Source organism: Pongo pygmaeus, chromosome 18, assembly GCF_028885625.2.
Source record: "Pongo pygmaeus isolate AG05252 chromosome 18, NHGRI_mPonPyg2-v2.0_pri, whole genome shotgun sequence".
Classification (NCBI taxonomy): Eukaryota; Metazoa; Chordata; class Mammalia; order Primates; family Hominidae; genus Pongo; species Pongo pygmaeus.
Window position 1 is genome coordinate 70,909,446 of NC_072391.2, and position 26,175 is coordinate 70,935,620.

The 26,175-nt window shown below is 49.1% G+C and overlaps 1 protein-coding gene and 3 non-coding genes across 5 annotated transcripts in view; 3 read left to right on the forward strand and 1 right to left on the reverse strand.

Moving 5' to 3' along the window:
* Window positions 1-26,175, forward strand: part of VAC14 (VAC14 component of PIKFYVE complex) — a 113,161-nt gene that overhangs the window by 495 nt on the left and 86,491 nt on the right. For both annotated transcript variants that reach the window (XM_063654521.1, XM_054453755.2), the window contains exons 2-9: window positions 14,315-14,465; window positions 14,814-14,981; window positions 15,837-15,899; window positions 16,455-16,562; window positions 17,127-17,236; window positions 17,549-17,655; window positions 18,686-18,820; window positions 19,751-19,900. In XM_063654521.1, coding sequence (XP_063510591.1) covers window positions 14,315-14,465; window positions 14,814-14,981; window positions 15,837-15,899; window positions 16,455-16,562; window positions 17,127-17,236; window positions 17,549-17,655; window positions 18,686-18,820; window positions 19,751-19,900 — 992 coding nt within the window. The remainder of the gene's footprint in view (window positions 1-14,314; window positions 14,466-14,813; window positions 14,982-15,836; window positions 15,900-16,454; window positions 16,563-17,126; window positions 17,237-17,548; window positions 17,656-18,685; window positions 18,821-19,750; window positions 19,901-26,175) is intronic.
* TRNAG-GCC (transfer RNA glycine (anticodon GCC)) lies at window positions 11,929-11,999 on the reverse strand. The gene has a single exon. It is a non-coding gene; the product is annotated as a tRNA-Gly (tRNA).
* TRNAG-GCC (transfer RNA glycine (anticodon GCC)) lies at window positions 21,308-21,378 on the forward strand. Its single transcript has one exon. It is a non-coding gene; the product is annotated as a tRNA-Gly (tRNA).
* On the forward strand, window positions 22,138-22,208 carry TRNAG-GCC (transfer RNA glycine (anticodon GCC)). Its single transcript has one exon. It is a non-coding gene; the product is annotated as a tRNA-Gly (tRNA).

The window sequence follows — 26,175 nt, forward strand, 5'->3', positions numbered from 1 at the left end:
CAGGGTTACTTTCCCAGGTTTTAGGCCCTTACCTTAGCGCAGTGTTTAAGAGCAGATTGGGAGCCATATCTGGGAGTCCCCGCTTTACTCCTGACTGGCTGTGTGATTTGGTCCCAGCTTTTTAACCTCCCGCTGCCACAATGGGCTGCAGTGAGAATGAAGTGACATCATGTATGGGTAGTGCTTTGCACAGTGCATGGCACATGGTGAGTCTTCGGTGCGGTGCCACCCAAACCAGCAAATCAGAGAGTTGTCTCTGTGGTGGGAGAGAAGTCAGAAGCCGGAGAATTTGCAGGTGATGCTGACCAGCCTGGTTTCTTACCCAGCTTCTGAGAAGTGAAGGAGATTGTTAGTGACCAAGTAGAGAAATCAGGTCGGAAATCTCGTGATCTTAAGGCTCAGAGACTTGTTTGTTTTATCTGTGTTATAACACCCTTCCCTGCAAGTGGAAGTAGAAATAATTTGATCTTTCTTGCTTCTGCAGTCTTGTTACATGTATGTGTAACAATGATCTGATATTTTACTTTATTTCCCAATGTACAAAACAGCGAAAGTTTAACTGGGGATTTTTTTTTTCTGCAGTATTATTTTACTTTTGTGGGTTTTTTTCCCAGTCACATTTTAGTGTTAAAGTCAAGTGAGTGAGTGATTTCAGAAAATTGGAAAGAAGCAGGCTGTGAAACTGGAAGAATACCAGTCTGGGAGTCAGAAAAGGTGAATTGTAGTTCTGTTCTGTCCAGTAGAGTAGCCGTTGGCCATGCGTAGCTATTATAAATTTAAATTATTAAAGATTAAACTTTAGTTTCTCAGTCACACTACCCGTATTTCAAGTGTTCAATAGCCACATGTAGCTATTGGCTACTATATAGGGCAGCACAGATTATAGACTGTTTCCATCATTGCAGAGTGCTCTATTGGACTGCTCTAATCTATTCCGTGGTGTGACATTCATTCGTTAACCTGGGGCAAATTCCTTAACTCAGGGTTTCTCAGCCTCTGCACCATTCACATTTTGGGGCAGATGATTTTTGGTTGTAGTGGGCTATCCTGTGCCTTGCAGGATTTTTAACAGCGTCTCTGACCTCTTCCCACTGGATGCCAGTAGCACTCCATCCGTTGTAACAATCAAAAATGTCTTCAGACATTGCCAGATGTCCCCTGAAGGAGCAAAATTGCCCCGGTTGAGAACTGCTGCTTGCAATCCAAATGTTGCTTTGGATTTTAGTTTCCTCCTAAACTAAAGGGTTCGGACCTTGATAAGAAATCCCCCACCCTGCCTCCATTCAGCTCTCATACTCATTATGTCCACAACCATCTAGCTGCTTCTCTCATCAGACACCACTTTCTTGACTGCTCCTTTTATATAGCTTTTTGTTTATACCTGACTCTCACAAATGCTAGCAAGTCTTATTGCACATTGCCATACTGAATAGAGGGACCCAGAGATGATATATAGGCATAGTTCCGTGTCCATGGGGTTTTGTTGGCTTTGAAGTTGCCTTAACACCTAGTTTTGTGCCTCATCCACTCTGCTTCTCAGGAATATCGGTTTTATTGTAGCTTGAGTCATCTGTTGAGTCCTTGAAGAGAGAGGTATTCATCTCAGCATTATTGTTGCTTCCAGTGCAACCTGTGTATCTGTTCTCACTCTGCACACAGTTCTGTAAGGTTTTTGTCTTTGATTGAGTTCATTTTGTATTGGACATTGCCCTTGATTTGTGGAATTTAGAGAAACTCACCAGTGCCTTGACTGTGAACTCCTTAAGAGCAGAGAGTTCTGTTTATTATCTGTTTTATTTATCCTTAGCACTTAGCCTGGCAGCACTTGACAGCTGGTGTCCAAAGAAATGTATGACCATACATTTTCGGTGGGGAAATAACATTGCGGGCTCAGGACCTTGCTGCCCAAAAGCGTGGCCTACAGATAGCAGCATCAGGATCACCTGGGAGCTTGTTAGAGGCTCTGCAGCTTTGCTCCAGACCTATGGAATCAGAATCTGCATTTTAACAAGATCCCTGGGTGATTTGTGTGCACGTTAAAGTTTGAGAAGCACTGGCCTCAAAGACCCTCTCATCTGTTTCCAGCCTTCTCCAGTCATGCTTAGAATGAAGAATGGCTGGTTAGTTCGATGCCTTCCTCAGAACATATGTTTCACAAATTGCTTAGAGATAGATATTGACTTACTTATCTGTGCTTCACCAGCATTTTGCATGTCTAAGCACTTTCTATGTGTCAGGTACACATAGGATATTGTATGTTTTAATATATTCTTCATTTGGCCTGGTCAAAGTGACCCTCAGCAAACACAGACTATTAATTAATCTCTCATTAATCAGACTGCAGATGCCCAATAAAAGAAGGGTCTGAATATTGGCAGTTATCTATGTGGCGTAAATGAGTCAGTTCATGTGCTCCCTAAATGAAAGTGCTTAGTCCTGTTCTTAGGTAAGTGGCCCCTTTAAGATACCCTATTTCTTGAGAGGCTGCGTGGCATGGTGTTTAAGAGCAGGCTCTGGACCTGGGGTTCAAGCTCCCATTTACTGGCTAGGTGACCCTGAACAAGCTAATTAACCTCTGTGCCTCAGTTTCTTCATCTGTAAAATGAGAATAATAATAATATGCATAGAGTTGTTTGAGCTAATGTTGTAAAGTGCTGTGTTAGTCTGTTCTTGCTCTGCTATAAACAAATACCTGAGACTGGGTAATTTATAAAGAAAAGAGATTTATTTGGCTCACGGTTCTGCAAACTGTACAGAAAGCATAGCGGCTTCTGCTTCTGGCGGGGCCTCAGGACGCTTCCAATCATGATGGAGGGCAAAGAGGGAGCAAGGCGTCCCACATGGCGGGAGCAGGAGCAAAAGAGAGTCAGCAGGGAGGTGCTGCACACTTTCAAACAACCAGATCTCTTGAGAACTCACTCACTATCACAAGAACAGCACCAAGAAGATGGTGCTAGGCCATTCATCATCATGGGAGAAATCCACCCCCATGATCCAGCCACCTCCACCAGGCCCCATCTCCAACACTGGGAACTACAGTTCAACAAGAGATTTGGTGGGGACACAGATCCAAACCATGTCAAGCACTTAGTGTAGTAGTGGACACATCGTAATTGTTATAAACTGTATATGTAGAGAGAGAATTGTTATGTAATTGCCCTAATTATTTCTAACATATGTATATCACATAGTTGTTATCTGTCAGTACGGCTCTTACCACTTTTTGGTAGGGGGAATGATAGCCTCCCATATTTGCCCCATGCTAATCCCTGGAGCCTGTGAATATGTTATGTTACACAGCAAGGGGGAATTAAGGTTGCTAATCACTAACCTTAAAAATAGAGAGATTATCCTGGATTATCGAGGTGGGCCCAATGTAACCCTAACCAGAAGAGTCAGTGTCAGAGTGATGTGATGTGAGAAAGCTTACCCAGTCATCACTGGCTTTGAAGATGGAAGGGAACCACCAGCCAAGGAATGCTGGCAGCCTCTAGAAGCTGGCAAGAAAATGGATTTTCCCCTAGAGCGTCAGAAAATAACATAGCCTGCCAACATCTTGATTTTAGCTCAGTAAGACCCATAGTAACAAATGCATTGTTCTTGAATTTTTTTAATTTTTAAATTTATTTTATAGAGATGGGGGTCTCACTATGTTGCCCAGGCTGGTCTTGAACTCCTAGGCTGAAACAATCCTCCCACTGCAGTCTCCCAAAGTGCTGGGATTACAGGGAAGAGCCACTGCCCCAGCCTGGTGTCTCCTCTTATGAGGACACTGATCCTATGGAATCAAGGGCCCCACCCTTACGACCTCTTTTAACCTTAATTACTTCCTTATAGGCCCTCTCTCCAAATCCAGTCACACTGTGGATCAGAACTTCAATATATGAATCTGGAGGTTGGGGGACTGTTCAGTCTATCACAGTGATCATAGTGAAGCCTGGGAGTGCACGTATATAAAGTGCTGTCTGCCCCATTTTGGATGGTTGGGAGGATATAGAAAAGCTTCCTTTGGTTTGGCCATCGTAGACCACTCATCTCATTTATTTTGCATCGCTGCCCTATGGGCGTGGTGGTGTTACCCCGTTTCACGGATGAGGAAACAGGCTTCTTGAGGTTAAGTAATCTTCCCATGGTTTCACAGCTAGAACCTAGCAAGAAAACTCAGGTTCATGTGTCTCAGAAGACGTCCCCACTGCATGACTGGTTTTCCCTACCAAAAAGGGGACATACTTATAATAAAAGGAATTTCTTACTTGAAATTCTCCTCGGTGGTTTTAGCTGCCACTTTCAGTTCTCCAGAGCTCAGGTGACAGAGCCAGACTTGCCTATGGTGTTCCAGTGAGGCGTTAAAACCACTAATAAGAGGGGATTGTATCATGACGACAGGCCTCTCAGACACTAAAAATGCAGAGATGGATGTTTGCCTCAACTGAAGGACCCCCGGATCCAGAATCTTAAGACCACCAGTGTGGTGTTAAGTGACCACACTAACTGTCTAAATGTTGGGAGCCAGTTGTACAAAGTTCTGGAGAACTTTTGCCACTACAACCTTATTCCCACAGGACCACACAATTTCCTATAGGATAAGGCAGTCAGGTTAGGATTTTTATCATGGCTGTTGTCGGTTTTGTGGGTTTTCAATTTTAATATAGTCATTGATCAGTCGTAATGAAAAAGGTGGGAAGATGCCGGCTATCTTCCCAGAAGAGTCTAACGTGGGGGAGAAATGCTAGCAGGCACTCAGATCAGTGTGGTGGGTGCTCGCTCTGCCAGGCATCGTGGAGGCAGGGCCCCCACTGTCTCACTGCTAGCTGGGAGAGACAGCGCCACTCATGGTCAAGTCTCTAGTGGTCCTGAGCTTTGAGTTCCGTCTGTGGTCCTACCTCCCTGAATGCACCTGATCTTGTCTTTGAACTTTGAGTTCAAAAGCCAGCAAATGTAACTGTCCTGCTAGGTGGCCCAGGCCATGCCCCCTGAGAGCCCAAAGCCCCAGGGAGGGCTGCTGGGAGCAGAGCTCCTGAATCACGCCTCCCTGCCTGCTGGCTGTGGGGGAGGCGAGTCCCTGGAGCTCTGTGAACAGGTGAAAGTTGAACAGGTGAAGGTTGACCTGGTTCTTCGGAGCCTACCACCTCTGTGGGGAAGGTGCCAGAGTCATGCGTCGCTTCAGAGGGATGCATTCTTTTTCTTTTTATTTTTTTTTTAAGACAGAGTCTCGCTCTGTCACCCAGGCTGGAGTCCAGTGGTGTGATCTCACGGCTCACTGCAAACTCCACCTCCCGGGTTCACGCCGTTCTCCTGCCTCAGCCTCCCTAGTAGCTGGGACTACAGGTGCCCACCACAATGCCCGGCTAATTTTTTTGGTTGTTTTTTTTTTCGTTTTTTGGTTTTTTTGAATTTTTAGTAGAGATGGGGTTTCACCATGTTAGGCAGGATGGTCTTGATCTCCTGACCTCATGATCCACCCGCCTCAGCCTCCCAAAGTGCTGGGATTACAGGCATGAGCCACTGCGCCCGGCTCAGGGGGATGCATTCTGAGAAGTGTGTTTTGGGCAGTTTCATCATTGTGTGAACAACATAGAGTTACTCACACAAACCTAGATGGTGCTGTCTGCCACACACTACTAGGCTATATGGTAGAGCCTATTGTCCCTAGTCTACAAACCTGCACAGCATGTGACTGCTGAATACTTAGGCAATTGTAACACAGTGGTATGTGTGTACCCCAATATATCTGAACATAGAAATAGTATAGTAAAAATATAACATTATCATCTTACGGGACCACTGTGGAATATGCAGTCTGTTGTTGACCAAAATGTCCTTATGTGGCGCATAACTGTATTTATTACCCAGTGGCTCAAGGTAATTTTTGGAGTTCTGGTCAGAATTCCACCCAGCTTGGCTGTTTATCAGCAGTGGGACCCTGTTTAAATTGTTTAATCCCGGGGTCACAGGCTGGCCCCTGGGGGCTGTGACCTACATGCAGACCTGTTTGGTTTGGCCTGGATCACAAAGTATTTTAAATTGAGAAATTTCACAGTGAAATTCAGGTTTCTGGATTATCTTACGGACTTGGGAGGTGTGACTTTGGGGGCCCGCATTCCTGCAAAGCAAATCGTTGGGAGCTTTGCCACCTGTTGGCAGATTAACCAGAGCCTGTTTTACCTCCTGGGCTTCCCCCATATCTCCTGCCTGGCCCGTGTGGGCATTTGAGTTTGTGATCTCTGATTTAACCTCTCTGTGCCTCAGTTTTCTTATTTTAAAAAGCCCCTTGAAAACATTATGCTAAGTGAAAGAAGCCAACCATAAAAGGCCACATATTGTGTGATTCTATTTATATAAAATGGCCAGAATAGGCAAATCTATAGAAACAGAAAGTAGACTCAGGCTTGCCTAGGGCTCGGGGGATTGGGGAGTGACTGCCAGTGGGTGCAGGGTTTCTTTTGGGGATGGTAAAAAAATGTTCTACAATTGATGGTGGTGATGGTTGCACAGCTTCGTGAATATACAAAAGGCTGCTGACACCTACACTCTAAAAGAGTGAATTTATGGTATGTGAATTGTGTCCCAATTTTTAAATTAGTGCTGTTTTGTTACAGTCTGAGGGAAGCACTTATTCAGTAGTCAAAACTACTGTCACCCGAGATCAAAACAAGCCTCCTGCTGTCACCGACTCTTGCTTCTCCTTTGTAGTTTTTTCCACTGGTTGGATCCACTATATGCTCAGTACATGCTCATTCCTACATCGTATCTGCTCATTTCTAACCAGTTCATTCCTAGGTCCAACCTAGGTTCGTTGGTGGGTGCCCAGCCAACATTTATGGAATGAACACAACCTCGTGTGCTATGTATAAGATCACAGCTTGTCTCTGATTCTGCCTTTGCACTAATACTGTTTTTTGAGCATGTGCAGTACAGAGCACAGAATGTGGTTATCTAATTTAATTCTCTAAAAGCCCTGTGAAGTCATTGTCATGATTAACCCACCTACAGCTGAGGACGTTCCCTCTGAACACATGGGAACCTGAGTTCAGTGGCTAAAACCTCTGCCACCTAGGACAGAGGTTGGGACGTAGGGCCATCACCAAATGACATGGGATTGGAGTTAAATGAAATCATGTGCCTGGCACACAGTGGGCACCCAGCTGGTGGTAGCTGTGCTATTTGGGGAGGGGCTAGTCTAATATAGTGGATAAGATTTTAGATCTTGGGGTTAGAAAAGCCTAGATTTGATTTTTAGATCCATCGTCTACAATTTGCATGACTTTGTGTATATTTCTTAACTTCTCTGAGCCTCGGTTTCCACAAACTGTAAAATGGGTATAATGGTACTTAACTCAGTGGCTTGTTTTAAGGTTTCAATTAGACCCTGTATGTAAACATGCAGCACATTGTCTGGCAAATAGTAGGTACTCAGCTGATGGTTACTCACTGTGTTCACAGAAGACCAGCGCTAGAGCCTCATTTCAAAATATCTCAAGTAGGCACCTCCTCTGTACTCCCTGTGTATGGAAGGAATGCCTTGACGATGACCGAGCACTGTGTAAAAGTGTATAGAGAAAGCTATGTTTCACTTGGAGGCCTTAGTTCTGCACAAGGGAATTGCCATCTGTAATTGGGTGCAATTGGTTTGCAGCTGAAGTGGCTTAGGGAGATGGGAGGGAGGGACTGTGACATAGTTGAAAGGATATGGACTTGGTAGATGTCAAGGGTTCAGACCTTTCGTGACCCTAGGAAAGAGGCTTGATTTCTCTACAACTGTTTCAGATCTGGAAGATGGGAGTAAAATAATAATAGCTACAGCAGGAGGTGTCCTAAGGAATAACTGACCCCTGGAATACTCAGCAGAGTGTGAAGTGCTTAGGAAGTGGTCAACTCAGTAGTCCTTGTGTGACCTGTGACAGTCTCCTGCGACTGTCACCGTGCTGTGGTACAGAGTTAAGCTAAGGGGTCCTGTGGCTGTGCTGGATGGCCCCAGGCTCTCCCTTGGCTCATGAAAGTCCAGATGTGTCTTGCAGTGTCCGTGGCTGCTTCTCCTATCAGGTAGTCGGTGTGGCAGTCTTTGAGACATTGAGGGTGGCGTCAAGAGCTTGATGTTGGCCCCCCTTGGGGCTTGTATCTTCTGGGGAATGGGTGTTCCTGCCATCCTGCAATGCCACTGGCCAGCTGAGAACCCAGGCTCTGAGCAGCCTCTAGAGGACACCTCTCCAGCCAGGGTTCTTTAGCACTTTTTGGAGGAAACCAGGCAGAAGTGGATTCCCTGCTCTGGTGTATAAGACAGCGATGTCCATGCCCTTCACATTAGTGAAGGTCTCCAGGGATTTGTGATCGTGAGAGTTTCTGGGCCAGATACTAACTTCAAAACTAGTTCAGCCTCAGATCCCCCACCTCTGGCTCCCAACCTGTAGATGAAAGGAGGGATAGTGTGGTCTTTTGAAGAGACACTAAACCTGGAACTGGGGCTGCCCAGGTTTTCAACTGCACTTACTCTGCTTCCCCTTGTAGTTGCTTTTTTTGTCTCTGCACTTGCCCTGTGAATTAGAGACCACACCACAGGCTGGCTGACTAGGGCAGTTCTGGAGCACCTAGCGAGGGGTTAGAGCACGCCTTCAGCTGCCCTTCAGGCGTCATCCAAGCCTGTGCACCTTTCCGCGGCCAGCAGCCACAGCTCTGGTGACCTGAGCCCTTCTTGGTGTGCATTTTTGGGTCCTAGTAATGGTGCCCTTTGCTCCTGCTAACCTGGACTATAAGAGTAGAGGGTGAGGACCGTCCAAATGCAATATTGATTAACCCAGCAGGTTAGGTTTGGGTTTGCAAAGCACTCGCATGTCACCAATATGGCAGTGTGGGGTCTTGCCCAGGTTTTCCCTGCAGCTCAAGCTGCCTGTCACCCCTGCCGGTCTTGACAAGTGTTTCCCCACCTACTGCACTCAAAGTTCTGGACTCAGAGAGAGGCCTAGTGCTAGAGATGCAGACACATGGTGCCAGTCCTCAAGGACTTTATCAAGAAGTTGTGGAGGGTCCAGGCATGGTGGCTCCTGCCTATAATCCCAGCACTTCCGGAGACCAAGGTGGGTGGATCACTGGAGGCCAGGAGCTCAAGACCAGCCTGGCCAACATGGTGAAACCCCGTCTCTACTAAAAATAGAAAAAATTAGCCAGGCGTGATGGCAGGCACCTGTGACTCCAGCTACTCAGGAGGTTGAGGCAGGAGGATCGCTTGAACCCGAGAGGCAGAGGCTGCAGTGAGCCGAGATCGCGCCACTGCACTCCAGCCTGGGCAACAGAGCGAGACTCTGTCTCAAAGGAAAAAAAAGTTGTGGATACAGGAATCATGCATGAGAAGGAATTAGAAGGAATTTACCTGCTGACATTCGACAGCACGTTGCTGGGCACAGAATGAGGGGTCCTGAGTCCTTCTGCACTCACTTCGTGGGATCATCAGGAAAGGCAGGGGGCTGGATTTGAGCTGAACTTTGAGGCTGGGTAGAACGTTTAAGGGACCAGAAGCTTTTCTAGAGAGTGGGCAGATGGGAGGTGCAGCATGGGCCTGGCAGGACGCAGTAAGAAGGCAGACCTGGCTGGAGTAGAAGCCTGTGCCGGGAGCCCGGCAGGAAGGCTGCAGAGGTCAGAGGTCGGCCTGGCCCTGTTTTGCTTGCCCCACGTGTCAGATGAGGAGGGTAGGCTTCATTCATGGAACAGATTCTTCCTGCCAGTGGCCCAGGGGTTGACCCCAGGCCCGGTGCTCTCCAGACTGACATATTGGTGAGGACACGTTCCATGGTTTTCCCTCCAGCCATTGTCTGCCTGACGCCTGTTTTCCTGGACATGAAGAATATTCTACCCTGAAGTGCAGGGCCGGAAACAGTAGAAACTTGGAGTTCCTGGGGTCACAGGCCCTGAATGGGCTGTCATGTTTGTAGTGGCCTGGGGTGCTCTGAATTGAGTCCTAGTAGGACTCTGGTGGGGGAGGCCTTCCGGCTGGTGCCAAGCAAGAAGACATTTGCTCTTTGCAAAGATGAGGGCGTGGGGAGGGAATGCTCAGCACAGAAATCCCCCTTGCCTCCCTCAGGAGGCCCTGTTACTTTTGCAGGCTGTCACTCTGACATGAGAGCCACTTTCCTCGTACTCTTCAAAGCTTCCTAAGCACCATTCAAACCCATGCCACCCACTGGTGCAGACTGCCCTTCCTAAAGTCCACACCACGCGCAAGCTCGTGGTCTTCTGCAGCTCCTCACATCCACCGGGGCTAAATGCCAGTCCCTTTGCCAAGTGTCCAGGGTCCCATGCTGCATGACTGGGAGCAACTTTTCCAACCCTGTCACCTACTTCCCCTCCACCTGTGGCTTTTGTTTCTGCCAAACCAGATGCTTGCTCCTCCTTCCTCTGAGCCTTTGTTCAGCCTCATCCTAACCAGCTCCAGACGAACACCTACTCATCCTTCAAAACCCATCTACAGTGCTGACCCTTATAGAGCCCTAGTACATCCCTGCCTGGCAGACCCCGGTCGTTCTCTTTCCCGCCTGTCCCGGCTCACCTCATGCTCTTCTTACCAAGTGTTTTTTCTATGTGCACAGTATTCCTTAAGCCCTCTCTTCTTTCCTCCTCTGGCAGAGAGCTCCTTGGGGGCAGGGAATAGCTCTCATCCACTGGCCGTCGCACAGGAGCAGTCCCCTCTCCAGTTGCTCGGGGAATGTTTGTGACCTGAAACAAGGAGACAGGAGAGGAGGTGGCTCCAGGGTGGCCTGCGCTGCCATGCAGGTTGGCTTTCCTTTGGACCCCTTGCTGAAGCCTCGAGGATGTCCCCACTCCCACTCCTAGTGCCGCTGTAACTTGTACCAAGCGGAAACATGTCCTGGCTTCTTGGGCAGGCTGTCTGGGCAGGCATGGGGAGGCACAGCTGCTTTAGCAGGCCTTGGTGCATCCCACATCCTGGACTCTTCAAGAACAAGGAGACCAGGTTCTAGATCTTCGCAGAATTTAGGAAAATAAGTGTTTTCATGAAAGGCATTTGAAATCCAACTAGAAACAAGTCATTCTCAGTTCTCAGAGTGGACTTATAAATTCTTTAGGCAGTGCGAAATCTCAAATTCAGTCTCTTAGGATTAAAAAAAAGGTCTACTGCTGCACTGGCCGGGAATCAAACCCGGGCCTCCCGCGTGGCAGGCGAGAATTCCACCAATGGCCCAGATGTGAGCAGCTGTGTGCGCACCTCCCTTTAACCCCATTCCTGGGCCTCCTTGCATATAAGTTGATTAACAGAATATGAAGTCAGTCTCTGATGCTGCCACATCAGCACAGTTGTAAGAATGGAACACTGAGGCTGCAGAGCAGGAGGGAGAAGGCAGGAAGCAGGAGGGTGTGCGTGTCCAGTTGATTTGCCTTCAGACCTTGCGACAGAAACTAGAGCTTGAGTCTTTCTTGGTAGCAAAAGTATATTAAAACTTTGGGGGGCTTTTTCCTCTCTGATGTTTGAGTCCTCCCACCGCCTTCTGTGTTTAGTCTTGTGTTAAACTGTGTTACTGTTTGAGTCCTCCCACCGCATTCTGCGTTTAGTCTTGTGTTAAACTGTGTTACTGTTTGAGTCCTCCCACCACATTCTGCGTTTAGTCTTGTGTTAAACTGTGTTACTGTTCTCAGGTTTCATGCCAGCTTCCTGCGGAAGACTGGCCAAGGCTGAGGACAGCACAACAGGAGTCCCCTTAAGGTGAAGGCATCAAGTTCTTGGCTCCACAGCCATAGTGAGTGCTTCTCTGGAGAACCCAGCAGCTCTCATGTGTGCATTTAGCAGAGAAGTGTGGTTCCAGATTTGTGGGCACCCTTGGCTGCTACAGGTCTGGTGTAGTTGGAGAGACTGACTGGCTCTTCTAGCAGGATCTCTCTTTGAGGAAAACTGGCCAGGAAAAGGCAGAAAAAGCAACACTGCATTGCATTGGCCGGGAATCGAACCCGGGCCTCCCGCGTGGCAGGCGAGAATTCTACCACTGAACCACCAATGCTCCAGCTGTTTGGTAGAGCATCTGCAGGGCTTTTGGCAAGGGGCTGTCTCTGTCAATACTTAGAGACAAGCACTCTGACAGATGATTGGGTCTCACCTGGCTGGTTTGTCCAGTTTGGGAGACCAAACAAGTTGATGTAGAACCACCCTTGCCAGGCCTTAGTACACTGCTTTGAGAGTTAGGGCCTATGAACTGGAGTTCACATTCTATCCAGAGGCCCTGGGTTCATCCACAGTCCCAGTCCCATAAAGATGAAAGCAAGGGGCAACTCACAGGCCACTTGTATAGCTCCTTCCTGAAGCACCCATCTCCTCTCCAACGTCCACCAGCCCAGAGCGAGAACTATTTTGTCACCTCTTGCGTGAACAGTGCCTGGCGCATGATAGGTGCTCCGTATGATTGGCTATATTAAATCTTTACCAAACCACTGCCCGGTCCCTCTTTGAACAGCCTTTTTGCCGGAGTGCTCACTGTCTCACAGGACAGCGCATTTGGTTTTAATTACTAGAAAGTCCTAGCTCTAATTATTAGAAAGCTCCTGAGCTGAAACCACACAGACTAATGGACACCTTTTGGACATAACTGTTCTTAAAATTCTTCAAGTCAACTTGAGACCCCATTTGTGGAGCAGGTGAGCAAGATACCTGCCATGATTGGATGCAAAGCAAGGAGAGAGAGTGCCTGCAGTTACTTTTTAAAGCCTGAGGTCTCTAGACTGCCCTTTTTCCACCTTCAGTGGCTCCACCAGTGTCATCCCTCACGCTTCCTGTCCTCATTTCACAAGCATCTCCAGGATCCTTAAGACAGTCTTTCATATGCCCAGCTCCCTGGTACATGAAATCTATTCTTCTAACTGGAGATTCCCCGGTTACCACCAGCAGCCCATCCCGCTGCTGTTCTGTTCTCTGGGGCCCCAGACAAGGTTGGCTACTTCCGCATCCTCACCTCTGCTAACAGGGCTCCTTTTGCCAGGAAGGCCCGTTTCTTTCCCTTCTGCCTCCGTCCCATTTCCAGGAAAACTTCCCTGACCACCCCAGCTGCCTCTCCTCCATCAGTGATCTGGGGTGCTCCTGCCACCACATGCCATGTGAGATTTGGGAGGGCAGAGGCCTGGCCTTTGTGTCCATGGGGCTCTGAAAACAGACTAGTCTGTCGTGGATCCAGGCCTCCCTCAGCTCCTCCACTCAGGGCAGGGCCTGCCTGGGGAGTCATCCTCCCTGGGTGACCAGCAGCCCCTCCCTCCCACGAAGGCAGCCTCCCTCCAACCTGCTCCTCTCCCCATCAGCATCACTGTCCAGGGAGACACCTGGGGGCACCGTCTACCCTACCCTCCTCTCTCCTCTTATATCAGCTATTAATGCTTTTCCATTTAATTCTAGAAACAGTCCCTGCTGCTCTTTCCCACTGCCTCAGTCACATTCAGGACCTCCTTACCCCATAGCTACAGTGTTCTCCTGAACGTCCCCGGCATCAGTCTCCCGTCAAACCCATGCCTGCCCCAGCCCAGCTTCTCCAAGCCACCACCAGAGATGTCCAGTTGGAACATGGGGCTGAGCATGTCATCCCTTGCTGGAAAACTTTCACCGGCTCATCTTTTCCTTACCTGTCTCTAGCCACTCCTTCCACACGCTGGAGCTCTCATCCTGTCCCAGATATGCCATGTCAGCTTGCGTGGCCTTGGCCAGGCTCTTCCCTATGCCGGAGGTGCCCTGCCTTCCTTTCTTTACCTGGAAAGTGCCTGTTACTGTTTTGAAGATCTGACTCAACTGGCACCTCCCTGTAGCCCTCCTGGACGGCCCAAGGAGACTGAGGCCATTGCATTTTCTTGCTTCTGTGATATCACTGGTACCACTTTGCTACAATTATTTGTTGGCATGTGGATCTTACCCATTACACTGGGGCCTGATTCAGCTATGTGTCCCAGCAACGTCCCTGGAAATAGTCGCTCAGACGCAGAGAATTTCTGAGATGCACGAATGGAAAGCTGAGTAAGTGTTGAATAAAGACAGTTGATCAACTGATAATGCATTGCACTTTTTTGGTCCCCAGTGACACATTGATTTGCATTCTCTCAGATTCCCAGAAGTGAGATAGCAACACTGTTCCTTTCCATTGTACACAAAGGGAAACTGAGACCCAGAATAGGGAAACAACCATGACTCAGCCAGAAACAGAACTGAGACCTGCCCTGAGATGCCTGTCTCCCATTTCCTCTTTCCAAACAGGTCATCTCCCTTCCTCATTGCCGCCCCAGGCCCTGGAGGCCACAGCAGAGGTAGCCTGATTCCCACAGCCCCTCTCTCCTCTCTCTCCAGGCTGGTCCGGGAGTTCGTGGCCCAGAACAATACCGTGCAAATCAAGCATGTGATCCAGACCCTGTCCCAGGAGTTTGCCCTGTCTCAGCACCCCCACAGCCGGAAAGGGGGCCTCATCGGCCTGGCCGCCTGCTCCATCGCACTGGGCAAGGTGGGCCTTTCACCCAAGGGACAGATGTACCAGTCCTGGCCTTGACACTGACCAAGCCATCCAGATGCCTTCCCTGTCAAGACCCAGCAGGGCATTGCAGACCTACGTTTTATTACCACTCTGTCCACACCTGAGACCAGCAAGGCTGGCTTTGCGGCCTTGCAGCCTGGTCCCCTAGGCATGGGCCCTCTCCTGGGAAGCAGGCTTGGGAAGGGTCTTTGAGCCCAGCCCTCACACAAAGGCCTGAGCACCTTCAAGGGAGCTGGGATGTCAGCTGGCACCGCAGGCTGCAGGGCCTGGGCTCCGACCCATTCTGATCTGTCTTCTCCTCCTCCTGCCCCCTCACAGGACTCAGGGCTCTACCTGAAGGAGCTGATCGAGCCAGTGCTGACCTGCTTCAATGATGCAGACAGCAGGCTGCGCTACTATGCCTGCGAGGCCCTCTACAACATCGTCAAGGTGGCTCGGGGCGCTGTGCTGCCCCACTTCAACGTGCTCTTTGATGGGCTGAGCAAGGTAACCACCCGCCTCCTCCTCACTGAGCTGCGCTTGGTTCACCCACCTCACTTGACCTTCTGGAACCTTGGACCCCTTTTCCCCGATGCAAGCAGAGCAAACAAGCATGTGGCTGCAAGGGACACTTACTGTCTATTGAATCTAACCATTTTTAATGGACTTGCATTTATACCTTTTTTCATTTCTCTTTTAATTCATTTTGATTGCATTTGATATAAGTATCAGTCTGCCACACAGTAGAGGGAAGAAACTGATAGTCTGTGAAACACTCACCTCCCTGGTAGAAGGGGATGATGCTGATGGCATCGTCCAGACTATACTTTCCCTTTAGGGAGGGCTGCACTTAGTCTAGCTCATAAGTGCCCTAGAAAAAGCTCATGCTCTCCTCTGTGCCTCTTGCAGCCTGGTGGAGTTCCCCTCCCAGGCGCGGAGCAGCCCTGCAATGCTGCTGCCCCTGCAGAATGCCACGGAATTTTCTAGAGTATCAGCCTTGCAGCTACCCTGTCCCCTCCTCCAGGAGTGGAACGAGGACCCAGTGCTTTAGATTGGAAACCCCTGGGGAAGGCTGACGGGAAGCAACCCCGTGACCCAGTCACGACAGGGAACAGGAACCCCAGCGGGTCACGGGAGAAGTCCCTGAACAGAAGGGTGTTTCCTGAATCTGCTCCTCAGCCAACTCCATGGTACCCACTCCCACTTTCCCAGCCTTTCTCAAATGTGTTCACCGAAAGGGGGGCCTGCTAGATGTTCCGGGCTGCACCAAGGCCTCGGCTGCGGATTTGCAGGAAATCCCTGGTCTTGTATCCAACCGTGACCCTCGCCTCTGTGTCCCTCCCCTGTCTGTGCCTCTTGCAGCTGGCGGCCGACCCAGACCCCAATGTGAAAAGTGGATCTGAGCTCCTAGACCGCCTTTTAAAGGTATTTGTACTTTGTCCCCACTTTTATTTCTACAATCTGTTTCTGCCATGTGTCTGTAAAGCTTAGAAATTCTGTCATTGGGAATGTTCTTCTTGAATTTAAAATATATTTTAAATTTACATGTACTCCCTGGTTTGCAGTTCTATGACAAGAATATAGAGCTCAATCACCACTATCAAATACAGAACTGTGCCATCACCCAAAATGTCCCCTTTTGTTGCCGCCACCTAGAGCAAAGAAGCTTGCCTGTCACTTTCCACACCACCCTGGCCCTGACAGCAGGGGCCTGGGCATTCCATCCAGACCACAGAGAGTAGGGTCTTGCCATTCAATTGGTTCTCTCGACTTTGATTCCTGCTTTCAATCTACCCGTTTTGCGTGTCCCGTGGACTGGGACAGGATGAATACTCCAGAGACCTCTTATGCCTAGCTCAGGATCTGCCGTTTTCCTTGGTGGCTGCCTGAGCGCTGGAGCCAGCCCTGGGCAAGTGATTCAGTGAGGTCAGGCAGCCCTGGTCTCGGGCTCTCGGCAGCTCACTTTCCTGTGATCCACAGGACATTGTGACTGAGAGCAACAAGTTTGACCTGGTGAGCTTCATCCCCTTGTTGCGAGAGAGGATTTACTCCAACAACCAGTATGCCCGGCAGTTCATCATCTCCTGGGTAAGGCCTGGCCGGACACCGTTTCTCCAGCCTCCAGTTTGGAAAATCTGCTCTCTAGCACACTCTTGTCAGGCCCTTTGGCTATAGGAACCCTCCATGTTCTCCCTCGAATAGCCATTAAACACCTGATAATTCAAAAACACCTTATTCAGCTTTGCCCCCGAAACCCGCCATGTTGGCCCTGAAGGGGTCAGGTTCTTGTTGCCCCTGAAGGGAGTCCAGTTCTTTCCTTGTCCCGGAAAACACCGGAGATTCCTTTAAAGCCAGCAGTGCTACTTCCAGCAATCTCACTTTTTCTAGCCTTGTCTGTCCTTCCCCATCCATCCCCTTCTCCCCTGGGCATCCGAATTTCCTTAGAGTCAAATTGCCATTCCCCTGCACATTTAACAAAAAATGCTGGCTGTCCCTGCCAGCACCCTCCTCCCTCATGGGACACCTGCACTGCAGGGAAATGCTGTCTCAGCAGGGTCCCCTTCCCACAGCCCAGTCCCAGAGGCTTGGTGAGCGGGAGACAGGGTTCTGGAGCTGGTGTGACTTCCCCTCCTTTTCCCTTCCCGTGGTCAGATCCTGGTTCTGGAGTCGGTGCCAGACATTAACCTGCTGGATTACCTGCCGGAGATCCTGGATGGACTCTTCCAGATCCTGGGCGACAATGGCAAAGAGATTCGCAAAATGTGAGTGGAGTGAGGGACAGGAAGCTGCTGCCTGCTGCCTGCTGCCACCCCCGGCTGTGCCCAAGAGCTTCATGCCCACAGAGAGGCCGCAGCAGGAGGGCAGGAAATCAGCTCTTCTTCCTGGCTCTTGTGTTTCCCGCTTTGAGGAGCCAAGAGCCCATCAACCCCCAGCATCTGAAAATGATCACCTGATGAGTCCAAAAGCCAAGCCGCCCTCTGGGTGGCTGACCCAGCACGGAAATGGGACTGGTTTGAGGCTCCTCCAGCCCTGGCTGACCCTCGCTGTTTCCACGTTCCTGTTCTTGTTCATAGGTGTGAGGTTGTTCTTGGAGAATTCTTAAAAGAAATTAAGAAGAACCCCTCCAGTGTGAAGTTTGCTGAGATGGCCAACATCCTGGTGATCCACTGCCAGACCACGGGTGAGTGTGGGGGGAGGGCCCACAGCCACGGCTGCCACTGCCACTGCCACTGCCACCTCCGCAGAAGCACCTTTCACCATCTCAGCTTCAGTGAGGGGGCAGGGGAGATTCCTGGAAGGAATGTTAGCCAGTGTGACAGTGGGCCCTGGGAGAGGTGGAGTGCTGGGTCTCGCAGAGGGAGGTCTGGGTTCTGTCACCACAGAGACACAGAGGTCCTTTCACCTGGTGTGTGTGGCCTGTGTGGAGTAAGATCTGGAGGTTTCCTTGCTGGTGAACTTGGCCTTAGCCCTGAGACTTGAAATGCTTGGAACTTGGGATTATGTATCTGATCACTTCTGCTGAGTATCAAACCACCACAAAACGTCATTCCCTAAAACAACAGTCACTTATCATGAGTCTGTGGGTCACCTGGGTGGTTCCACTCACCTGGGCCAGGCTTGGCTAGGCTCAATCAAGTACCTGCTGTTAACTGTAGGGTTGCTGGGGTGAATGGGCCACAGCGGCCTCACTCATGTCTGGCAGTTGTCTGGCTCATGTCATGCTGGGACCGTGGGGGCAGCTGGACCACATGTCTCATCGTCCAGCAGGCTAGCCTGGGCATGCTCATATGGCATCAGTGGGATTCCAAGACAGACAGTAGAAGTGAGCAAGGCCTGTTGAGGCCTAGGCTTGAACCAGCCACATCATCACTTCCACCACATCCCATTGGCCAAAGAAGCAAGGCCAGCCCAGATTTGAGGGGTGGAGAAGTTCATTCCACTTCTTGAAGAGAGGAGGAGCAGAGTCCCAGTACAGAGGGGCAGGGATGCGGCTGCACTTAGAGTCTAGCACAGGATTGTTGCTCCGTCCCAGCCTGTGTCTCCACCTTTGGAAGGCAAAGCACACAGGTAGTAGAGCATTGGTGAGGCTGGAAGCCATCAAGCGCTTGGGTTCCACAGGCTGCCAGCCCCATCCCACGTGTATGGTCAGTGGGAGGGAGCACTCGGGCTGCGCCTGCTGGCCCCTCCGAACCCCCTGATTCCCCTTCCAGATGACCTCATCCAGCTGACAGCCATGTGCTGGATGCGGGAGTTCATCCAGCTGGCGGGCCGCGTCATGCTGCCTTACTCCTCCGGGATCCTGACTGCTGTCTTGCCCTGCCTGGCCTACGATGACCGCAAGAAAAGTATCCTTTGCTTTGGGAGAGAATAATTGAGAGAAGCCCCAAAGGGATTATGAAGTTGAGGGACCCTGCACTGGGGGCTGGGGGCTCTCTTAGGATCCATCACACTTCCATAGTCCCTAGCAGCTCGGGAAAAAGAGGTGGAGCCAAACGTGGATTAGGAAAGCCAGGGACCCCAGGGCTGATGCTGGCTGTCCCCACACCTTGCCTGGTTACTTGCAGATCTGGAGCAGCTCTCCGGGACCCCAAAGTTCCCACCGTGTGAGTTCACACTGCCCCACCTTGGGCTGGGGAGATCCTGTTGGTGGGAGGGTTTAGGAAGGGGTCCTAAGAGAAGAAATAGGCACATTTCACAGGGGCACCAGTATGGCAAGGAGAGCAGGGACTCAGTTCGGACAGCCTGTCTGCCTAACGTAGCCCTGAGATGACCGAGCTCCAGACTAGGAATACGAGGTTCAGAGAAGCCTCCCCTGGCTGGGACCGCTGTATGTTAACCCATTTTGTGTTGCTGTAAAGGAAGACCTGAGGCTGGGTAATTTATAAAGAAAAGAGGTTCCTTCGGCTCCCGGTTCTACAGACCGTACAGGAGGCATGGTGCCAGCATCTGCTCGGCTTCTGGTGAGGCCTCAGGAAGCTTTTAGTCATGGCAGAGGTGAAGGGGAAGCCAGCAGGTCACATGGCAAGAGAGGGAGCAAGAGAGGTGGGAGGCTTTTTGAAAGAACCAGCCCCCACATGAATAATAATAGAGCAAGAACTCACTCAACCCACTCAGTACCATGGGGAGGGCACCAAGCCATTCGTGAGGGATCCACCCTCATGACCCAAACCCCTCCCACCAGGCCCCACCTCCAACACTGGGAATCACATTTCAGCAAGAGATTTAGAGGGACAGGCATCCAAACCAGATCACGCTCCTTATATCAGTGGACTCAGGCATCAAAGAAGTGGCCAACGTGTGCAACCAGAGCCTGATGAAGCTGGTCACCCCCGAGGACGACGAGCCAGATGAGCCGAGACCTGGGCAGAGGCAGGCAGAGCCCACCCCTGACGATGCCCTGCCAAAGCAGGAGGGCACAGCCAGTGGTGAGTGGACTCCGCCCCTACCCCTCACCTCCTGTCGGAGGCCCAGGGAGCCAGAAGTCATAGGAGTTGCCTTGGGGCCTCACTTAAGCAACCAGGACTACTTTATGTCACTCACATAATTGTAGCAGCAACCCAGTGCAGTGGCAGCAGTGGTTCTCCCCCCATTCTGCAGACAGGACACAAGGAAGCTGAGTAGCATGGCCACACACTCGCAGCTAGTGAAGGCTGGAACCGGATTGGAACCCAGGCAGGCTGTCTCCAGCAGCCATGATCTTAACCCTTCCTGCCTCAAAGACCATGAAGCCTTTCCTTCATCTTTTTCCTGGATTCACAGGAAAGAGTTGTTTTCAGGGCAGGAAGGTTTGGAGCATGGGAGGAGTACCAGGATTCAGGGGGCACTTGATTCTTGGCCGTAGACATCCAGCCACCCAGAAGCCTGGCTGCCTTTTCCATGTGGGTCATTCTGAGGGTGGGAGGGTTAAGAAAGCTCTAGCTTCGATTTATTCTGTACTTGAAAATTCTCTTGCCTAAATAAGTGCCTTTAAAAAGTGAAGTTGCTCTGCTCTCCTTTCAGACTCCTCTAACATAATTTTCTTGTTTACCTGTAAGGTAAAGAAAACCGCATTATAAGAAACCACATTTATGGCCGGGCTGGGTAATCCCAGCACTTGAGGAGTCTGAGGCAATCTGCATGAACTCAGGAGTTTGAGACCAGCCTGGGCAACATGGCAAAACCCCATCTCTACAAAAAAAAAAAAAAAAAAAAAAAAAATTACAAAAATTAGCCGGGTATGGTGGTGCACGCCTCTAGTCCCAGCTCCTCAGGAAGCTGAAGTGGGAGGACCACTTGAGCCCAGGAGCCCAGGAGGCAGAGATTGCAGTGAGCTATGATCACACCACTGTATTCCAACCTAGGCAACAGAGAAAGACCCTATCTCAAAAAAAAAAAAAAGGAAAAAAGAAACCACATTTCTGCCGACTGGCATCTGGAATTTGACTCCAGATGTCATCTAGAACCCTGATGCTTTCGTATTTCTTGGGTCTCTGTCCTCACCAAGAGGTCACTGATGAGCTTTGGGGTGATGTCCTCCTTTGCCGAAGCAGCCAGAGAGTAAACTGAGGTATAACCTACTCAGATCTTTAAGGATAACAGAGTAAGGTCTGGAACCTGCCCACAGGAGCCAAAAGAATTGCTGAGAATTCTCCCATTGCCATTCATGGACTTTTCTTTTGAACAGCTGAGCAGAATGTCAAGCATGCATGCCCCACCTCCTCCCATGGGTTTGGCTGGTAAAATCCAGCAGCTGTCCATGCTGGACCCATCTCAGGTGTCAGGTTACAGCTGTGCCATCACCACTGTGAATCAGAGCAACAAAACAGCTGGAGGCAGAACGGTACTCAGCTGGAGCATTGGTGGTTCAGTGGTAGAATTCTCGCCTGCCACGCGGGAGGCCCGGGTTCGATTCCCGGCCAATGCAGCAACTGAAAGCTTTTTGGCAGCTCCTGGAAAAAGAAAACTTGGAGAAATAAGTTAACTTGGAGAGATAAGCTAGTGTGGGCCTTCAAAGGGAGGAGCTTTTTTTACTGGGAGAAACTAGAAGACTTGGGGATACATATTTTGTGACCTCTTACTGAAATATGAGTGTTTGATTTTTGTTTTCTAATTCTCATTTTAGAAAATTTGGAAAGTAGAGAAAAATGCAAAGAAACAAGACTATCCCCAAGAAGCAATGAATATTCAAATTTTGACGTATTTTTTCCAGTTTTTAATGTATATACATAGTTAAGATCATAGAAGTTACACAGCTTCACCTTCTGCTCTGTTTGTTTGAAGTTCACAGTGCCTCTTAATCCGTAGTCAGAAAATAGAGTAACAGTTGCCTGGGTTTGAAGAAAAGGTGAATTGGGACTGACTACTTACAGATACCTGGTTTCTTTTTGGGGTTATGGAGATGTTCTAGAATTAAATAGAGGTGATGGGTGCACAACTTCGTGAATGTACTAAAAACTACCTAGTTGAACACTTGAAAATGGTGAATTTTTTGTTATGTGAAATCTTATGTTATATGAATTATATCTCAATTTAAAAAAAAAAAGTCAGTGCCTATTCCTCTAAATTAGAACCCAGCAGCCCCTGCCACCTTTCTGCTTATGTGGCAAGAAGTCAAGCCCGCTAGAAAGGAACCACTCCATCCTGTGGGTCGTGGCCTCAACTAAAAACGTTCCTGCCAGCTGGAGCATTGGTAGTTCAGTGGTAGAATTCTCGCCTGCCATGCTGGAGGCCTGGGTTCGATTCCTGGCCAATGCAGCCTATCTGCCTTTTCAGATGGTTTTCCTAAACATTTTTTCACACAGCTGCTTGCCCAGGAGAGTATTACCCTAACCAGGATACATTCATGCCTCTGGGATCTGGATTTACTGCCTCATAAACAGCATTTCAGCAGATGAAAAGCTCACTTTGTACTAGTTCCCAGAGATGGTAACAGCTAATTTGGCGCCTTTACATCCACTCTCAGCCCTGCTTAGCTTGTAACTAACTAATCACCAGTCTTTTACCAAGGTGCCCAGGAGACAGTCCCCGCCAGCTGCAAGACAGAGATGGCTTTGCTGGTCAGGGACAGGTTCATCATAGCCTCTCCTGCTCTCTTCCCTCTCTGCTCCCTCTGTTCCCACTCTGGTCCACCTGGCTGGAGACAGGACCTCTTGCCTGGCCTTCTTTGTTTACTTGTGCTGATCCACCGACAGCATCACGTTCCTCATGGCACACCTCTGGGCAAGAACCTTTGTGTGTGTGCATATTTGCACCCCTGCCCCACCTCCGGATCTTCTCCCTCCTTCTCTAACCACAGGACCTCCAGTCAGGGCAGCCCCTTATCTGTGCCTCTTCACTTGCTCTGACTCCGCCTTGGCCTGCCACTTGGGACGATCCACAGCACAGTGCCCTTTCCTTGGTTCTGAGCTCTTGTGGCACTTTGCGTGTCCAGCCTGGTCCCCTCTAGGACGTGTCCTGATTGTCTCAGGAATGGCAGCAGAGATTCTGGGGTCTGAACAACCTGCCTATGAGTCCTGGCTCTGCTGACTTTATATCTGTTCCCCTCAGACAGCTGCCTACCCTTTCTGAGCCTCAGATTTCTTATTTGTTAAGTCAGGTAACAATAGTAATACCTAACCTATAGTATGGTTGTGTGTTTCAGACAAAATTTTTGCATGTAAATCACTTAGCACATGACAAACACTAACGGGTGCTTCAGTGTTGTTTTAATACATGTTTACGGCTGGGCACGGTGACTCATGTTTGTAATCCCAGCACTTCGGGAGGCTGAGGCAGGTGGATCATCTGAGGTCAAGAGATCGAGACCAGCCTGGCCAACATGGTGAAACCCCGTCTCTACTAAAAATACAAAAATTAGGGGCCAGACTCAGTGGCTCACGCCTGTAATCCCAGCACTTTGGGAGGCTGAGGTGGGCAGATCATGAGGTCAGGAGTTCGAGACCCTAGCCAGCATGGTGAAACCCCATCTCTACTAAAAATACAAAAAATTAGCCAGTCGTGGTGGTGCACGCCTATAGTCTGAGCTACTTGGGAGGCTGAGACAGGAGAATTGCTTGAACCTGGAAGGCAGAGGTTTCAGTGAGCCGAGATCACACCACTGCAGCATAGGCAACAGAGCAAGACTCCATCTCAAAAAAAAAAAAAAAAAAAAACCTGGTAGGATTTTTTAAACAAGACCCACAAGCAAAACTTACTTTAAAAAAAAAATTGAAACACACCATATTTAAATTAAAAACTGAAGCTGGTGTGGTGGTGCATATCTTTAATCCCAGCTACTCAGGTTGCTGAGGTAGAAGGATCCCTTGAGCCCAGGAATTTGAGTCCAGCCTGGGCAATATAGCGAGACCCCATCTCAAAACAAAATAAAATTGGTGTAACTGAAAAAAGGTTAAAAGTTACAAGGCAAGACCCAGACTGGGAGAAGATATTTGCAATGTATTTTGTCATTAAAGAGTTAGTATCCAAACACAAGAAAGGGCTCCTTTAAGTCAGAAGAAAGAAATGAAAGAAAAATGTGAAAGTCCATGACAGGGCCATTAATCCTTTATGTAACAAATGGGCCAGGTGCGGTGGCTCATGCCTGTAATCCCAATACTTTGGGAGGCTGAGGCGGGAGGATTGCTTAAAGCCAGGAGTTTGAGACCAGCCTGGGCAACAAAGTGAGAGACCCTGTCTCTACAAAAATAATAGTTTTTAAAAATTAGCTGGGCAAGGTGGCATACACCTTTAGTCCCAGCTACTTGGGAGGCTGAGGCAGGAGGATCTCCTGAGCCCAGGAGCTCGAGGCTGCAGTGAGCCATGATCACGCCACTACAGCCTGGGGGAGAGAATGAGACCCCATTTCTAAAAAACAAACAAAAAAAATGCTACAGTAGGTCTTATGACATGGTAGGTGTCATTTTAAACACCTAACAAATGTTAGCTCATTCATTGTCATAGCAAGCTTAGGGTATAGGTGCTGTCATTAACCCCATTGTACAGGTGAAGAAAGGCTTTAGAAGGTTTTAGAAGGGGTAACTGCTCTTCCAATTTGGAAATACATATAAATTGGTAGAACCTAAAGGACGATACCTATTAAAATAAGAAGTGCCCAGTCCTTCCCCTCAGCAGTCCCACCCTGCATGAAAGCACAGGAGAGATGTAAGAGTGAAAATCAGGAGACAATCTAAATTAATTTGAGGCCAATTTCTGATGCCACATTATTTCATCTATAAATGTGGGTATTTCTAAAAGATGCCCTCCAGGGGCATGGAGTCCTGGCTGCTGTTCCAGTCTATCCTGCCCAGCTTTCCCCAGCTTTTCCTCACCTTTCCCCAGGCCCTGGTCCAGCAGACAGACACCAGGCTGCCTGGGCCTTGGCACTGGGAGGACGAGCATCTCAGCGGGCCCAGCCGCCTACCACAGCTGCCCCGTCCCCTCCGAGCTGCATCCTGGGTCTACAGGGGGCAGGCAGCAGTAGGGACATGGAAATAAAGGCCCCCTTTACTAGGAGACAAGGTCTATGTCCCGCACCTAGAATAGCACTGCTGTAAGCCATAGGACAAAGTGAAAGATGCAAGTTGCAGAAAATAAGTTTTGTGATCCCATTTATGTTTACAAAATAAGAAGTAGGACAGCACAAGCCAGCGCAAGAGACTTGCCTACCCTGGGGGGCAGTGATCTGCAGGTAGAGAAAAGTAAGATGGAAGATTAAGAAGAGAAAGAGGTTTTGCTTTGTGTTTGAAAATTTTAGAATGAGGATATATTTTACTTGCATAATTTAAAACTTTTAAGAGGCGAAGCCTGGTATCATTTGAACAACAATATAAATAATGATCATTTTGATTTATAACCCACAGAATAATATCAATATCCAGGAGTCCATAATGACATAAATAATTGAATTAATTAATGGTGGAGAAGGGACAGCTCTTCCTTACAGAAAACTTCAGTCAATACGCTGGGCATGGTGGCTCACGCCTGTAATCCCAGCACTTTCAGAGGCTGAGGTGGGTGGATCACTTGAGGTCAAGAGTTTGACACCAGCCTGGCCAACATGGTGAAACCCCATCTCTACTAATAATACAAAAAAAAATTAGCCAGGCATGGTGGCGCGCAACTGTAATCTCAGCTACTCGGGAAGTTGAGGCATGAGAATCATTTGAACCCGGGAGGCAGAGGTTGCAGTGAGCCAAGATCATGCTATTGTACTTCATCCTGGGTGACAGAGGCAAACTGTATCAAAAAAAAAAAAAAGGAAGGAAGAAGGGAGGGAGGGAGTGAGGGGAGAGGAGAGAGGGGGAGAAAGAGAAAAGAAAATTTTAGTCAATAATGGAGGAAAAGGGGAGACAGAAATCACCATCAGGCAAATTCCACAGTAATATTTGTAATAGGCAAGCTCCAGCCCTGAGAGCTGCAGTCAATCACTGGGGACATGTTTGAGGGAAAACAGAATATTTTTCCAATCTCGAGTATCTTCCCCCAAGATATTTATTAATTACAAACAGAAAAACAGTAACCTTACAGGGGAGAAACCCAGCAGACACTGTGCGTCAGGAGATGAGGTTAACGTCACCGGTAACAAAGCTAACAGACAACACGTTCCCCTGATAGGGTGCACTGAGGTGCAGCACTTCTGTGACATCCCTCCAAAGATGCGCAAGTCCCTAATCGTGAGAAAATGTGAGACCAGCCCAAACAGGGAGACATTCTGCAGTGTGACCAGTGCTTCCAAAGTGTCAAG